Below are 16,419 nucleotides of genomic sequence, written 5' to 3'. Positions count from 1 at the left end.
GGATATTTGAACCAGTGTGGCAAGTGGGGTCCTGGCTTTCCCAGCTCATCAGCTCTCCCTGCCCTTAATGGAGTTCATGTGAACAGACCCTGGCCATTTGTCCTGACGGAATCTCAGGAGTGCATACCTATGCCTGATCAGGATTGGGGTACAACTTTACAAACTAAACTTGCGTTGATAAGTATCATACTTACAATTGTTTTTTTTATACTTCTGTTTGTCAAAGCATTTTGAACGTACTCTTCTCCCAGCCCAGAGGAGTTGCAAACAAGGAAATGTAATAAGTACACATGTGAAGTTAGCAAACTGGTACATACATCCAGCTTCATTATTTACAAAATACTAATTCCAGTTTTTTGTTTCTGGGATTTCTTAAGATGTCATTTTTGCAGCATTGCTGTTGTAGCAGGGCTTCTCTAACAGAGATGGTGTGTGCTCTATCAGTTCAGAGCTTCCATTTTTCATTAAAATTAGTTCTACTTCTTGAAAGTCCCGTAGTCTTAGAATGTCTTTGTCCTTAATATGGAAAAGAAATTATATAATGGTTCATAAATACATGTGAAGTTAGGATACAAAGGCTTAATAATATTGGCCAAGCATTGTTTTCTGTCTATTCATGGTAAACTAAGTCAGCAGTTTAGAATTGTTTTTTCTGTGTGCGTGTGTCTTTTTTTTTTTCCCCCAGTCCATGTGGTTGCAGGTTTCCAAAGGGAATAAGTCCCAATTTGAAGAAAAACTTTAGGCCAGGGCATTAAAAAAAAACAAAAAACTATAAAGTATGATCATCCCACTACTTTTAGTTTACAAAGAATATACTGTTAGCCAAGGCACCAATAAGAATTGCTAAAGGCGTGTTTTTGTTTTTGTTTTTGTTTTTGTGGTACGTGGGCCTCTCTCACTGTTGTGGCCTCTCCCGTTGCGGAGCACAGGCTCCGGACGCGCAGGCTCAGCCGCCATGGCTCACGGGCCCAGCTGCTCTGCGGCATGTGGGATCTTCCCAGACCGGGGCACAAACCCGTGTCCCCTGCATCGGCAGGCGGACTCTCAACCACTGTGCCACCAGGGAAGCCCCGCTAAAGGCATTTGAAAGTTGCTTTTTTAAAAAAAATAATGCCCAAAGAAATGAGAATTTTCTTCTGAAGTTAAAAAGTGAGATTTGTATTTTGAATCAGGAAAATATATTAAAATGCCCCAAATTTTGTTTCCTGAGATTGCAAAGGCTGACTGTTGCTAAGTAGATAAGAATGGGTTTGTATTTTCTGTCCTGGGGACCAGTCAGTTTTGTAGAGATTGGAGGCTGGCCATGTTGAACTAGGGTCTTAAATGTGGGTGTTAGTTGTAATTCAGACAATTTTAAAAGGGTTGATGAATTACGTATGCAAATCTGTAGAAGCACCAGGTTGAAAATAACCTAGTTACCGTGTTTGGCTGTCCTGCAGCCAGAATTTCCAGTGTCTTGGATTTTGTTTTCATATTAGTAATGCAGGAGCTAGTGATTGGCTTCACAGGACATAATTTTACCCACCTAGAGCCCAGTCTCTATTTAGAAACTTGTAAACCCTACCACTCTGAGTAGTGTGTTTGGTAGCTTTCTGATTTTTTCCACTTGCTCAGGGTTAATCCCCAGTTCACAGCAGCTCACTTTTAGTAGATTTTGGTAACTCAGCTCTTGTCTATCCAGTTCAACTTGAATGAAGTCATGCATTTTCTTTGTGGCTCTGAATTCTGACTTTCAGCACCAGCTCTGGATCACCCACAAATTTATTCGTAAAAGAAACAAAACATTCATTTAAAAGCCTTTCAACATCAATTATTACAGCAAAAGAACTGAATAATAAGTAGATCTGGAGCTTTTATAGGCAAATATAAACTTATAATTATCTGAAGCTGTTATTGGAATGCTGGGCAAGCTCTGGGGTGTATGCCCCATCATACCCACCAAAAGGCTTGCAGTTTGAAGCCAGGCTAGGATTTAAAATATGCAGTGGGTGATATGCAGCACCCTTGGCAATACATAGGCGTTGTTTGTGCCTTGTTGGCTATTTGTAAAGCTTCAAGGAAACGTGTAGCCCTGGGGCTCTGTATTCTTAAGAGTGTAAATCATTCTGTTGATAACCACCTGGGACTTCAAGGTGAGAGGTAGGCTGAGAAATAGGATAATTCTACCATCTTCTGGGACAGTGGCATTGAGTGAGTCTTAAAACTTAACTGTTGGGCTTCCCTGGTGGCGCAGTGGTTGAGAGTCTGCCTGCCGGTGCAGGGGACGTGGGTTCGTGCCCCAGTCTGGGAGGATCCCACATGCCGCGGAGCGGCTGGGCCCGTGAGCCATGGCCGCTGGGCCTGCGCGTCCGGAGCCTGTGCTCCGCAACATGAGAGGCCACAACGGTGAGAGGCCCGTGTACCGCAAAAAAAAAAAAAACAAAAAAAACTTAACTGTTGTAAGAAGGAGCAGTTTCGACTGAAGGTGGAGGGAGCCAGATGGTGAGTTTGGCTTTGCGACATGGTGTCAGGGCCGAGACCTCACCTAGGCAGATGTCATCAGGTTTGGCATTGTCACCTGGGTCAGTTGGCAACTGTTGATTTGCGCCTTCTTGTGTATATTCACCTGAGAAAGAATTGGAGAAGGAGAGTTGAGAGAGCAGCAGCACAGCATTTAGCTCTCCAGATCTGCCAGTTAGGCGAGGGGCGTTAGAGCCGCATCTCCACTCGCTGCCCTGCGGCAGCTCCTCCTTACAGGAAGAACTGCCACGAAAAGGGCAGTAATTACATTCAGACTTGAAGAGTAATTTTCCTTAATCACCATTTAAATCATGAAAAGGAACTGAGACAGTAATTTTGAATGGTATGTAATCTGAGGAAGAAATATTTATAATCTGTGCACTTAACTCGTTTCTGCTTAAATATATTCGGCACTGAGAGCTTTGTGTCTCCAGTTCTTTAGCAGAGTTATACAGTTAGAAGAGTCCCTTTATAAGGAGTTTTCTCAACCAAAGCCTGCTCTGTGCTGGGCACTGTGCTAAGCCCTGGGGAAATCGATGATTCAAACAACAAAAACCCGAAGTGGTGTCTGTCCTGGCGTTTACAAGTTACCAGGAGAGATAGATATTAATCAAGTGACCTCAAGCAAATGTGAAATTACAGTTGGCAGGGCAAGGGCAAGATGCACCAAAGTGTGAAAGCCTGGAAAGGAGTTAAGAAAGATCTCCCTGAGGGGCAAGTGTTTGACCTCTGAAGGATGAGCAGGCTTAAGCAGATCCATAGGGTAGAGGGAGAAGAGCTTTCCAGGGCCCTGGAACAGCAGAGGCCCTGTGCGGGGAGGCAGTGGCGCTTTAGAAGGAAGGAAAGCAATTCAGCATGGCTGCAGGGCAGAGGGCAGGGAGGGACCCTGTGCGCCAGATTGTGGGATTGTCCACTGACCTCTGCTACCCAGTCTGTAGCCACTAGTCACGTGAAATGGGATGTGCTCTTAAGTGTAAAATACACACTGGATTTCAAAGACTTAGAAAAAAATGTAAAATTCATTCATTTTTAATATTGGTTATGTGTTGAAATAATAGTTTTGATATATTGGGTGAAGTAAATATATTAAAATTAATTTCACCTGTCTTGTTTTAATGTGGCTACTAGAAAAATTTTAATTACATATGTGGCTTACATAACATTTTAATTGGACAGTACTGGTATGGGCGAAAGGCCTTTATTCTAGAACAATGCCAAGCCATTAGACAGTGTTCAGGAGGAGGCTGTCATAATCAGACTTGCATTTTGGAGGGGAGGGACCAGAAACCTCATTGTGCTCACAAGAATCCTATGGGGTGTAGACATTATTCCCATTTTCAGTCAAGAAAATTGGTGCTGAAAGGTGAAGTAACTTGCCGGAGTTGCTCCATTAGGAAGTGGCAGCACCTGGATGTGACCTACTAATTAAGTGGGGCCCAGTGCAAAATGGCTACCCAGGGAATTGCACCCTCCGCACCTGAACACGGTGGTATCTGGATGGGGGTGGCCGAGGGACCCCAGCCCTTGTCGCTTCCCTGCTCAGTGGACCTCAGAGCAAGCCCTGCCTTGCCCGCCTGTTGCTTGAGTCGCTGCCAGGGGCCGAAGGTGACAGCAGAATGAGGGAGTGGTAGCGGTTAGAGCACGATGGACTGAGAGTGGGACCACACATTCGAACCACAGCTCCCAGTTCCCAGTCCCCCAGCACATGCTCCATTGTCCCGTCTGATTTCACTTACAGAACAAACTAAATATTAAAATTTTCGAGCCAGCGACCATAGAGCACTTAATCCCAAGCGTGAGGCCTTCATGTAGGGCCCTGCACAACTGCTCTGATCTCAGGCCCATGAAGCCAGTCCTGCTTAGGGCTTAAACCGTGCTTTTTCCACACTGCTAAATGCTCCCCCAGAAATGAGATGCTCTCGCTCAGCGCAGCCCTCTCCCAGGACAGAAATAATGTCCCTACCCCTGGGGCAGGGATCTGCAGTCTAGTCCGTGCCCTTCCACTCTGGGCCGTGGAGGGAGCTCTGCCCTGGGCTGGGAGACAACCTTGCAGCCACTGAGCCTCAGCCCCCCAGGTACCTGAACTGGAATGATGCCCTCCGCACACCTTCACTGCTCACCCCACACAGAGCGTGAGATGTCCCCCAGCTTGGCCAACCACGTGTAAAAGCGTTTAATTCTCGGATGAATCTGTCGGGTCATGATGCCCTGTGGATGGACAGGGCCTCTTAGAGGTCAGAAGGCATGCCCTTTGAAGTCGGGCAGATTTGGATCTGTTGTTCCTTTGCTATTAGTAGCAGTGACACCTTAGACAAGTTACTTAATCTCTCTGAGCCTGTTTTCTGATCTGGAAAATGGGATTAATAATCTCCAACTCACAGGTTGTAAGAAGGAAATGAGAAAGTGAACGAAGTACCACCCCTCCAGGCACTCAGTGAGCACCAGTGTTTGCTGGCTGCTGTTATTAATTTACAGCTATTGATACTTGCCTCCCCCTGAAAGGACCCTTGGTCTACTTGCTCTGCTCTTGACTACACCCCTGGCAGACTGGGGGAGGGCACCCTGCTCCTCCCTTCCTCAGGCCCCTCCCCTATCCTTGAGGACCATGTTGGAAACAGGAATTAAAGACTTCTCCCTCATGTCCTGTTGGGGTTCAGCCATGGGTCAGCTCTGTGGTCTGTCAGATCAGCAGCCCCTCTAGCATTTATGCTGAGCTCCCAATCAAATAAAAAGCATGTTCTAAAGCCTTAGCGCATCTATCTGCAGTGAAACAATAATATGTTCTTGTCATTGGCTGGTAAGATAGGGCAGGGTCGACCTATTTTACAGGTAGGCAAACGAAGGCTCAGGTGTGTTGTATGATTTAATTTGCACAGGATGCTGCAAGTGAAGGAAGGGACTGAAATTCAAGGGTCTCTCCTCTCTCCTCGGGCTGTGTCTATGGGGAAGCAGTGCAGGCTAACCTACCCAAGGGCCCCTGGGAGGGGAGGCTTTGCTGGTACAGCCCTCCTTGGAAAAGGTTAGCAGATATTACCTCAAGGGATGAGAAAAGCCAAACAGTATCTCGGATTGAACAGACTGCCCCTCCTCCCCAGTTCTCACTCCCCTTTCTCCCAGCCCCTTCCTCAGCATCTGTGAGTGACAAGAAAGCAGGAACACCCGGGCCTGTACCTGGGGGGGACTCCGCCTTGGCAAGGATCCTGAATCCCTGATTCCAAATATTGAAATGGAGGAGGCAGGGGCTGGAGCAGGAGGTTCATTGAAGGGTGGATGGGGCTGGGCAAAGTCCTGGGCAGGGCTGCTGTCTCAAAGGGCTGAAGGTAGGAACTCACATGTTCGGGGTGGCTCTCCCATATCATTTAACCCTCCAGTGTCACAGGACAGGGCATTGGGTGGGCCTCAGCATCATAAGGCTAGAGGGAACCTCAGAGATCAGAGCCCATAGGTTCTCAAACTTAGCTGTGCGTTGAAATCACCTGCAAAACCTTAAAAATTGCGGGTGCCTGGTCCTACCCTCTGACGAGTCCTACTTAGTTGGTCTGGGGTGCAATCTGGGCCCTGGAATTTTTAAAAGGTCACCAGCTGATTTTATTTATTTCTGCGTTGGGTCTTCGTTGCTGCGCGGGGGCTACTCTCCGTTGAGGCTCTAGGCGCGGGGGCTTCTCTGGTTGTGGCGCACGGGCTTAGTTGCTCCGTGGCATGTGGGATCTTCCCAGACCAGGGCTCAAACCCGTGTCCCCTGCATTGGCAGGCAGATTCTTAACCACTGCTCCACCAGGGAAGTCCTCCCCAGCTGATTTTAATGTGTGGCCAAAGTTGAGAATCACTGATTTGACCAGACTTCTTAAGGTGCAAATGGGGAAACGGAGGCCCAAGGCAGGGAAGTGCTCCCTGATAGTCACAGGGGCAGCCGGGCACAGGCCCGGGGCTAGATGTGGGCCACCTGGTTGCCAGCCTGACGCAGCCTCCCCAGCATGCCTGGTGCCCATCTGCCAAGAATGCAGGAGACCCCCCCCCCCCCGCCCCCCCCCGGCAGAGAGGAGGAAGCAGCACGGGTCTGCCTGGCCTGACCTCCTAAGGGAGGGAAAGAAAATGCACTTTGGCCAGCCCAGCTGCTAGGGTGTGTCAGCCATAAACAGAGCCCACTTGCACCCCTCACCTGGGTGGATGGGGCCACGAGGGCAGAGATGAAAGTGCCTGTGCTTCGAGAGGGAGCCTCTTCCGTCCCCACGTCGCTAGCCTGCTCTGTCCATTCACTCGCCCACTCCCCATTCACTGGTTCACTTATGCACGTGTTCTCTCCACAAACCTCACTTTTTCTTCTTTTGGGGGACCCTCTCTTTTCTTTAATTTTTTTTTTTAATTTACTTTTTGGCCGTGCCGTGCAGCTTGCAGGATCTCAGTTCCCCGACCAGGGATTGAACCCGGGCCATGGCAGTGAAAGCCCGGAATCCTAACCACTAGGCCACCAGGGAATTCCTCTATTTTTAAATGTTTTAAATAAAAGTATTACATGCTCTAGTGTAAAAAGTCTAATGTTAAACATCAGGAGGACCCAGGGCTTCCCTGGTGGCGCAGTGGTTGAGGGTCCGCCTGCCGATGCAGGGGACACGGGTTCATGCCCCGGTCCGGGAAGATCCCACGTGCCGCGGAGCAGCTGGGCCCGTGAGCCATGGCCGCTGAGCCTGCGCGTCCGGAGCCTCTGCTCCGCAACGGGAGAGGCCACAACAGTGAGAGGCCCGCGTACAGCAAAAAAAAAAAAAAAAAAGAAAAAAATCAGGACCCATTAACAAGCAAGAGCAAAATGCTTGTTGGGAGGCAGCCACATAGGCCTGGGTGGGGGTGTTTTTCCATTCATTATGCTGGGCAATTAGTGGGCCCTTCTGTTTTCATATTAGCTTTTGTGTGGGGGTCGGCGTATAGCTTTTAATTTTGATGTAGTTTCAGATTTATGTAAAAGTTGCAAGAACATATGCCCTTTACCAATGGTTAACATTTTGTCACATTTGCTTTAATATTCTCTCTCTCTTCCCTGGTATATATGCGTGCATATGTGTATAACACACACACACACACACACACACACACACACACACACACACACACACACACACACACACACACACACACACACACACACACACACACACACACACACACACACACACACATTTTCCCCAGGAAGTTTGAGAGTAAGTTGTAGACATGCTCATTTATCACTAAAGATTTCAGACTGTATTTCCTAATACCAAGGGTATTCTCTTATATATCCAAGATACAAGGATCAAGATCAGGAAATCTAACATTGATACAATGCCTTTAGCTAAACCACAGTCCATAATCAAATTTTATCAATTAACCCAACAATATCCTCTTTAGCTTTTTTTCCCTAGCCCAGGATCCCATTCAGGATTATGCATTGTACTTAATTTCCATGTCTCATAAATTTCTTTAATCCAGAAAAGTTCCTCAGCCTTTCTTTGTTTTTCATGACATTGACATTTTTGAAAAGTCCAAGCAAGTTATTTTGTTGTTTGTCCCTCACTTGTGTTTGTCCAGTGTTTCACTGTGATTAGGATCAAATTATGTGCTTTGGCAGGAATAGCACGGAAGTGCTATGTCTTTCCTAGTGCATTATAATGGGAGGCACATCTTGGTTTGTTCCATCTTAGGGAATGGTGACTTTAATCACTTGTGAAAGGAGGTATCCGCCAGGTTTTTCCATTGTAAAGTGTGTCCTTTTCCCTTTGTAATTAATATGTAACTTATGGGGAGATATTGTGAAACCGTACAGATATCCTTTGTTTAAAATTTTATTTTATTTATTTATTTTTGGCTGTGTTGGGTCTTCGCTGCTGCTCGCGGCCTTTCTCTAGTTGCGGCGAGTGGCGGCTACTCTTAGTTGTGGTGCGCGGGCTTCTCATTGCAGTGGCTTCTCATTGCAGAGCATGGGCTCTAGGTGCGCGGGCTTCAGTAGTTGCAGCACTTGTTCTCAGTAGTTGTGGCACACAGGCTTAGTTGCTCCGTGACATGTGGGATCTTCCCGGACCAGGGATTGAAGTCATGTTCCCTGCACTGGCAAGCAGATTCTCAAACACTGTGCCACGAGGGAAGCCCCAGATATCCTATTTCTTTTTCAAATCTTCACTCTTTAGTTTCCAGAATCCACTGAGGATATTGACTTCAATCGATTGTTACTGTGATGACTGCAAAATGGTGATGCTCTGGTTCCATTATTCTTTCTACATTAATTTGGTATCCTATTGTAAGAAAGCGCTTTCCTTCTCATTCATTCATTATTTTTTAAAATAAATTTATCTATTATATATATATGTATATATATATTTTTTATTTATTTATTTTTTGGCTGCGTTGGGTCTTCATTACTGCACGTGAGCTTTCTCTGTTTCCGGCGAGCAGGGGCTGCTCTTTGACGCGGTGCACGGGCTTCTCGTTGCAGTGGCTTCTCTTGTTGCGGAGCACAGGCTCTAGGCACGTGGGCTTTAGTAGTTGTGACATGTGGGCTCAGTTGTTGTGGCAGGTGGGCTCAGTAGTTGTGGTACACGGGCTTAGTTGCTCTGCAGCATGTGGGATCTTCCCAGACCAGGGATTGAAGCCGTGTCCCCTGCATTGGCAGGTGGATTCTTAACCACTGCGCCACCAGGGAAGTCCCTCATTCATTCATTATTATCAGTGTGGACTCATGGATTCTTGTTTTATTCAATGAGTTATAATCCATTATTACCATTATTTATTTTGATGCTCAGATTATCCCAATTATGTACAGTATCTGCTTACAGCTGTTTCCCATATCCTGTAATCCTTTCACGTACCCATCATTCTATGAGCACTTTCTTACTTCCTGGTACATCAAGATGTTCTGTGTTCAACTTGTACTTTCCCTGCCCCAGCCCTGGATTCTGTCATTTCTCCAAGGAGCCACATTTCCTTTCAGTGGGGAATCGGTGTACGCATTCCTATGCGGATTCCAAGAAGAATGCTTCTAGACCCTTTTAGTGGACAGAACTAGGAACACGCATACACGCATTTGTCTGTACATATTTCTGTGTATATATATATTTAAGACCACAAGTTCATACTGATACTTCCAATTCCATTTCAAAACCAAAGGGTTCTCCCTAGCTTTCTCCAGTTCCATTTTATAGCTCTCTTCTCCAACAGTGGGAAATCTGGCTTTCCTAACATCTTTAATATATTTACTCATTCGCTCAATCTGACAGTTACACAGACCAAGTAGTTCCAGAATTGCTTACTTGAAATACAGTTGGGTTGATTGTTTGTAGTTGCATTTTAGGGTTCTTCCCAATCCTTACTGATAATTTGAGTATATAAAACATTATCATGATTCTAAGAGTCAAAACTATACAAAAATTTATGTTTAGAGATGAGTCACTCGACATTTCCATGCCTTCTATCCCCTGCAGGAAAATATCTCCTCAGTTTCTGACTTATCCTTCCTGTGTTTCTTTTTGAAAAACAGATACAGGTATATTTCCTTATTATTCCTTTCTTACAGAAAAGGTGGTGTAAACATTCTTTTCTACTGTGCTTTTTTTTTCACTAAACAGTGATCTGGAGATACTAGTAAGTTTCCCTCCATGAATGTTTAACCATTTTGCACTCCCACCAGCCACACATGGGAGCACTTGTTTCCCCACAGCCTCGCCAGCAGTGTTGTCAAGTTTTGTAACTTTTCCGATCTGATAGTAAGAGATGAAATGTTAAAATCTAGGTTTTATTATCATTGAGGTATGGTGAGGCCAGCAGATTAGGAGACAACTGATGTTAAAAAGGTGGTTTGTTACTCAGTTCCCAAGAGGAAGGGGACATGGCATGCCACACAGGGCCACACAGAGAGGCACCAGGGTCGGCCAGGAGGCAGAAGGAATGAGGGGGAAATGTAGACAAGAGCCTTTCATGGGAAGTTTGAAAGGTAGGGTAATCAGGCTAAGCAGGTGTAGGATTGGCCACTTTGTATCATTTCATTAGGCTCTGTGGTGTCAGGGCTGCCCCTAGCTGTCTGGTACCTGGTCCAGGATTGACTGGGGGCAGGCACAGTGTGAGAGCTTTATATCCTGCCAGAGTGGAATTCTTTTATTGTTCTAGCTTTATCAGTTAGTAGGCCTTTTTTTTTTTTTTTTTTTGCGGTACGCGGGCCTCTCACCGTTGTGGCCTCTCCCGTTGCAGAGCACAGGCTCCGGACGCGCAGGCTCGGCGGCCATGGCTCACGGGCCTAGCCGCTCCGCGGCATGTGGGATCTTCCCGGACCGGGGCACGAACCCGTGTCCCCTGCATCGGCAGGCGGACTCTCAACCACTGCGCCACCAGGGAAGCCCGTTAGTAGGCCTTTTTAATTGTTGGGAGATTAATTCTATATGCGTCTCTCTCATGCAGTTAGTGGAGCATAGGTATTGGCTGTCTTTGTCTGGACTTGTTCAAGAATATTTGTATAGTGAACAACCTTGAAAGTTAGAGAGCAAAGAGCAGGTTCCTTTTTTCTCTTTTTTTTGGCCATGCCGCGTGGCTTGTGGGATCTTAGTTCCCTGACCAGGGATCGAACCAAGGCCCTGGCAGTGAAAGCGCTGAGTCCTAACCACTGTACTGCCAGGGAATTCCCAAAGGGCAGCTTTCTTTACTGTCCAGTATACTAAAGATAATGTCTCCCTCTGGGACAAAGGTCAGGCAGGCCTACTGCCTGATAGAAAAGATTCTGGTTTCCTAAACTTGGGGATCCTCCTCTGTAAGTTTTTTATTATTTAAAAAAAATCTATTTGCACATATTACTTTGAAAGAAGGAAAAAACACGTTTAATGACTGAGGAAAGTATTGAGGCAAGTGGTTCAGAGGGCAGCCTCACGAGCCTCCTACACACACCTGTGTGGTTGGAGAAGACAGCTGAGAGCTCCTGGTACCCCCAGAAGGCCCAGTGCCACCACTGAGCCTGAATAGACCTGAGGTTTCAATGAAGAGTGAGACTGAAACCAACACACTTCCCTGTTTCTGTGATTAACGATACAGGGACCAGGCAAAAACAACTTGGCTGCTTGCTCCAGGAAATACTTGCTCCTGGGAGACAAGACTGTGAACCCACTAAATAGTACTTGGCCCTTAGCAGACCCTCAGACTGCCTTCTAGGATTGGAGACCTAGCTGAAAATTCAATTTGGCTTTATAAAAAGAATGGCAGCTTTGGGAAGGGAGGGTGGCATTGGAGGAAGAGTACTACTGGGTTACTTGTGAATGCAGGGCCATCGGTGATTTGCTTAACTCTCTCTGAGCCTAGTTTCTTCATCTATACAATGGGTGATAATGATTCCATCTGTTCTGCAAGGATAGAATATAAAAAAATACGTTCTGTGAATTAGAGCTCTGTATCAGTTGTTACTATTGTCGTTGCTTGATGGAATCCCGGTGTCCATAGAGAAGCCAATCCAGATGAAAACCTTGGGTTACCACTAGGGGGCAGGAGAGGACAGGGGCCTCCATTTCTTCAGGGACAGTTCTGTTTACCAAAGACCCCTCACCTGCTAGCGCCACTTTCCCTCAGCTGTTTTGTTTGCTTCCTGGGGATGGGGGGGGGGCACTATTGTAGCCAGATAATTTTTTTTCTTTGGTCTTTGAATCAGCAAGAAGGCTCCCTTGAGCAAGATGCTGACTTATAAACAGACATGCTGGCTATTAACCACCTTATGGTGCTGGAACTGCAAGGTGGGTGGGTAAGCAGAGTCCCAGGGCGGCTGAACAAGATTGGAGATTTGAATTTAGGATAACTTGTTGGGGTGGTGGATTGTCTCTTATGGTGCCGCTACACCACAAAATTCAAGCGGCTGAGAATCCTCGCTGCCGTCTGTGGGGCTTCTCCCTAGTGTGTTGCTGCTGCTTTTCATTCTCTAGGGTTGTGGGTGTCTTCCTCACTTCAGGAGATTCAGGCAGAAGGGCAGCTGAGAGTCCCATCACCTGCCCAGCCTACCTGCTGCTGTGAATTGTGGGACTCTCCCTGCCCTGACTTGCTTCTTCCTATCTGTTTCTATGTGCTGGTTGGTTTCTATGGTATTTGTTGTTTTTTATTTACAAAGTAATATAATGCTTCTGGTTAATAATAAAAAGGTCAAAACCTCAAAAGCCTGGAAAGTAGAAAATTCAGTTTTCCTGGGCACCTCCCAGGAATCCCCTGAGTTCCCACAAAGGCAGGGGCCCAGCACATAGGACAGACCAGTGCCTGGCACCTCAAGGTACTCAATGTTTGTTGAATGAATAAAAGAATTATGAGTGAATGAGCAGTCCTGTATAAATTTTCCAATATTTTTTCTATGTGTACACCAGCATAAATATATTTAGGGAAAAAAATGGGATCATGGTATAAATGTGGTTCTGGACTTCCTTCTTAATTGAACAATTAATTGTGGGTATTTTTCCATGTTACTGTATACCAAGGTTTCTCAAAATTGCCCCTACTGAAGAACAGCAGATTTATATAGACCTACCTCTTTTTTTTTTTTTTGCTGTACACGGGCCTCTCACTGTTGGGGCCTCTCCCGTTGCGGAGCACAGGCTCCGGACGCGCAGGCTCAGCGGCCATGGCTCCCAGGCTCAGCGGCCATGGCTCACGGGCCCAGCCGCTCCGCGGCATGTGGGATCTTCCCGGACCGGGGCACGAACCCGTGTCCACTGCATCAGCAGGCGGACTCTCAACCACTGCGCCACCAGGGAAGCCCAATATACCTCTGTTTTTATGTTATGTTATTTGGTGCCCATTTTACCCCCTTCAGCATTATAAAGAGATCTGCTTTGTCCTATGGATTTCTTTCTGAGTTGAATTCAGCTTTGATCTTCAGGTCATGACCTTGGTTTTCTTTTGATTTGCATGTGCCTGTGCGTCCTTGCCTGTTTCTAAAGTGTATGCCATTGTTGTCAGCATGTCTCTTCTGAACATATGGTCAGCGCTCAGCCAAAGTTACTTCCTTCCTCCTCTCTGTCCTCACATAATGCCCCTCCCCAGACCACACCTCCCTGGAGTAGCCACTGCAGTCACCAGGCTGAGGGCCTAAGTCCAGACCCCACAGAAAACGTGGTCCTCTCTTCTCAGCACCCGCTGGGAGCCTCGCGGGCCCTTTCCCTTTCCCCGTCCCCCTCCTCCCATCCAGGGCCATTGGCGGGTCAGGTCGGAGCCACCGAGCTGCCATTCCCCTGATGTCCACCAGGGGCCGCCCCACTCCTGCCTGAGTTCCCTCCAAGCACTCGGCATTTTAATTAACCTCGTCCCTCCCAGTCCTCCCATCTCTCCCAAAACCACCTTCGGGTTTAAAGCCCCAGAGCAGCATTCCCAGTTACCCAAAGAGCCCATCTTTGCAGCCACCGTGATTTAAGCTGTCTTGTGGGAAATCAGCCCAATGCATTTCAATACCTCTGTGCTGAACTTTCCTCACCTGGGAATAATTTCCCACCTCTCTCAGAAGTAATACATGGAGTGTTTAGCATGGAGCCTGACACACAGTAGGCACTAATAAAAACAAGTCACTTTACCAAGGCTTCAAAATCCTACTAGTGTCTCTCTCCACAAATCTCCTGAAAGCTCTCCAGGCTGTCCATCCTTTGCTCTCTTGGACAGTGACCGTGGTGGGGTTCCTTGGGGTGGGATGCCTTTGCAGTAGGTACAAACTTCGCGGGCCACAAAGTCAGATGTGTGAACATTTTTACTTTCCATAACTGACTTTAATTTCCATCTCAGTTTTCCATGTTGCATGGTGTGGAAGCATTTTCTGAAAGAATTCAGGATTCCCTCAGGTCAATTTTGTTTCTGCCTTCCTTTCTCCCTGGGGTTCCAGCTAGTGCTGTCAGTAGGGAGAGGGCTTCTGATCTTGGTCACTCTCATTTGCTCTGCTGGCATCAGTGAAGATGGGCTCTGGTCCCACGGACCATCTTTTGCTGGCCTCCATCCCTGCTGCTGCCCACAACTGCCAGCATTCACTGAGCGGGCCTGTGGTTCATCCAGCCTCCTTTGTCATCATATCATGCTGACCCTCAGCCTCTTCTGGGCCCAGAACCCTCTCTCAGACACTTCTGTGGGCAACTGTGGAGCGGGGGCTATCTCCAGCCCTCTCTGCCTAGACAAGCCACACCTCCAGGTCTCTTTACATGTACATATGTGTTGGGTATTCTGAGAGGGTGGTGTCCTCACACCCTCACCCAGGAAGCAAACTGCTTCCTCCCTGAGCTCTGTGCTTCCCCATTCCAGCCCATTCTCTGGGTGGGAAGAGAATGCTCCTTCATGGTTAGTGTTTTGACTGAGGCAAGGACCTCAGTATTCAAGGCTTAGCTCCCTTTGCTTCTCTCCGGTTCTTCAGGAACAGCCCTGTCCTGGGGACACCCTCACTGCCATCTGCGTTGGGGCAAGGTGGTATGACATCCTAGGAAAGAAGCCTGGTTGATATTTCCAAATAGCCAGCGACACCTTTACCCTCTCTTCTGGGTTCTCTGAGTGCAGGCTGACACGTGGCTGCGGCACTCCAGGGAAGTTTTGTGCTCTTGGTGATGTGTAGGGTGGAGCCAGGGTGAGGGCTGACCGGGCTTTTCTGAGGGTTGGTACTCGGCCTGTTTGGAGGGCAGACAAGCCAGCATCCCTGGTTGCAAACAACAGAAAACAAGTCTAGTTGAACTACAGCCTAAAAGGAATTTTCTGGAAGGATGATGCGTGGCCCATAGCATCACAAGATAGGCTGGAGAGCCAGGCGTATCAACTGGGCAGGAACCCAGCAGGCTGGGAGGTAGAGCCACGGGCAGAACTAGTGAGGATGGACCTGCTGACGTCACGGTCACCCCCTGCCGCTGGCTGCTGGGCCCCCAACATCAGAGGAGAAACACCTCAATGGTCCCAGCTGCTCTGTGACCCTCAATCGGTGTTCTGGTCCTAGGCGGGAAGATGTGTTCAGGTTGAGTGGCCAAGCTCTCTGTGCAGGCATCTGGGAGAGGGAGTTTGGTTTCCCCCGGCTTCCTTAGGGGAACCCTGCCTCCTGCCTGTCTAGGGATCCGCCCACCCACCCCGGGTTTGGTTGCTAAGCAACGGAAAACAACAAACGCCATACATCTCTTTTATTTCCCCAATTGTGCGTGTGCCAAGGGGCAGTTTCAAACCTGCCTCCTCTAGGCAGCCTGATACCTGGAGCGCTGCTTGTTTACACCACTCAGAGAGCTTGCCAAATCTGGTTAAGTCATGTAAACAGGCTAAGCGCTTCTAGATAGTTCTCAAACCAGTCTTCTTACCATGGCTAGTGTAGTGGCTAACATTTATTGAACTATGTCCCAGGCACTGAGCTAAGTGCTTTACATCGACGATCTCATTGGGTCTTAGTTACCACCATCCTTCCAAGGAGGAAACTGAGGATGGATGGTTTAGTAGCTTCACATGTGCATGGGTTTAAACGGGAGGAAAGAAAACTTGAATGCAGGCAGTCTGTCTCTGGAGGTTGGCTGGGAAGGGGCTCTACTTTCTGTAATCCAGCAGAGACAGACGTTAAACCAGTAAACACAGGATTATGTACATGATTACAATGAGCACTGGAAAGGGGAAGGGCAGGGTGGGAGGAGAAAAAATAACAGAACTGATCATCTATAGGGATAGGTGGGGGTCCTGGGAAGGTCTCTGTGAAGGGCTTTGAAGCCGTGACCCCAATGACAAGGATTAACCAGGCAAAGCAAGGGAGAAGGGGCAAGAGCAAGTGACGAAGGCCTGAGGCAGGAGAGAACTGAACGTGTCTGAGGAATGGAAAAAGGGCCAGTACAGCTGGAAGGGGGCGAGGGGGCCTCTGGGAGGGATGCCAAGGCGTTCGGGCAGGGTCTCCATGCTGTCTTCAGCTCAGAACACCCCCTTCCTCCCGTGGACTCACCCCCACCTGCAGTCCTT

The 16,419-nt window shown here is 47.7% G+C and overlaps 1 protein-coding gene across 1 annotated transcript; it reads right to left on the bottom strand.

The window, feature by feature from the left end:
• Positions 1 to 372: 372 nt before the first annotated feature.
• Positions 373 to 4,701, bottom strand: ANKRD40CL (ANKRD40 C-terminal like). Its single transcript, XM_033847651.1, is given in 5 exon segments — positions 373 to 516; positions 1,565 to 1,702; positions 1,704 to 1,744; positions 2,525 to 2,605; positions 4,620 to 4,701. Coding segments are annotated over 5 exon segments (486 nt in total).
• Between the last annotated feature and the right edge of the window lie 11,718 nt (positions 4,702 to 16,419).

This window comes from Tursiops truncatus, chromosome 20, assembly GCF_011762595.2.
Source record: "Tursiops truncatus isolate mTurTru1 chromosome 20, mTurTru1.mat.Y, whole genome shotgun sequence".
Taxonomy (NCBI): domain Eukaryota; kingdom Metazoa; phylum Chordata; class Mammalia; order Artiodactyla; family Delphinidae; genus Tursiops; species Tursiops truncatus.
The sequence above is the reverse complement of the archived record's forward strand: the minus strand, read 5'-3'. Positions and strand labels throughout refer to the sequence as shown.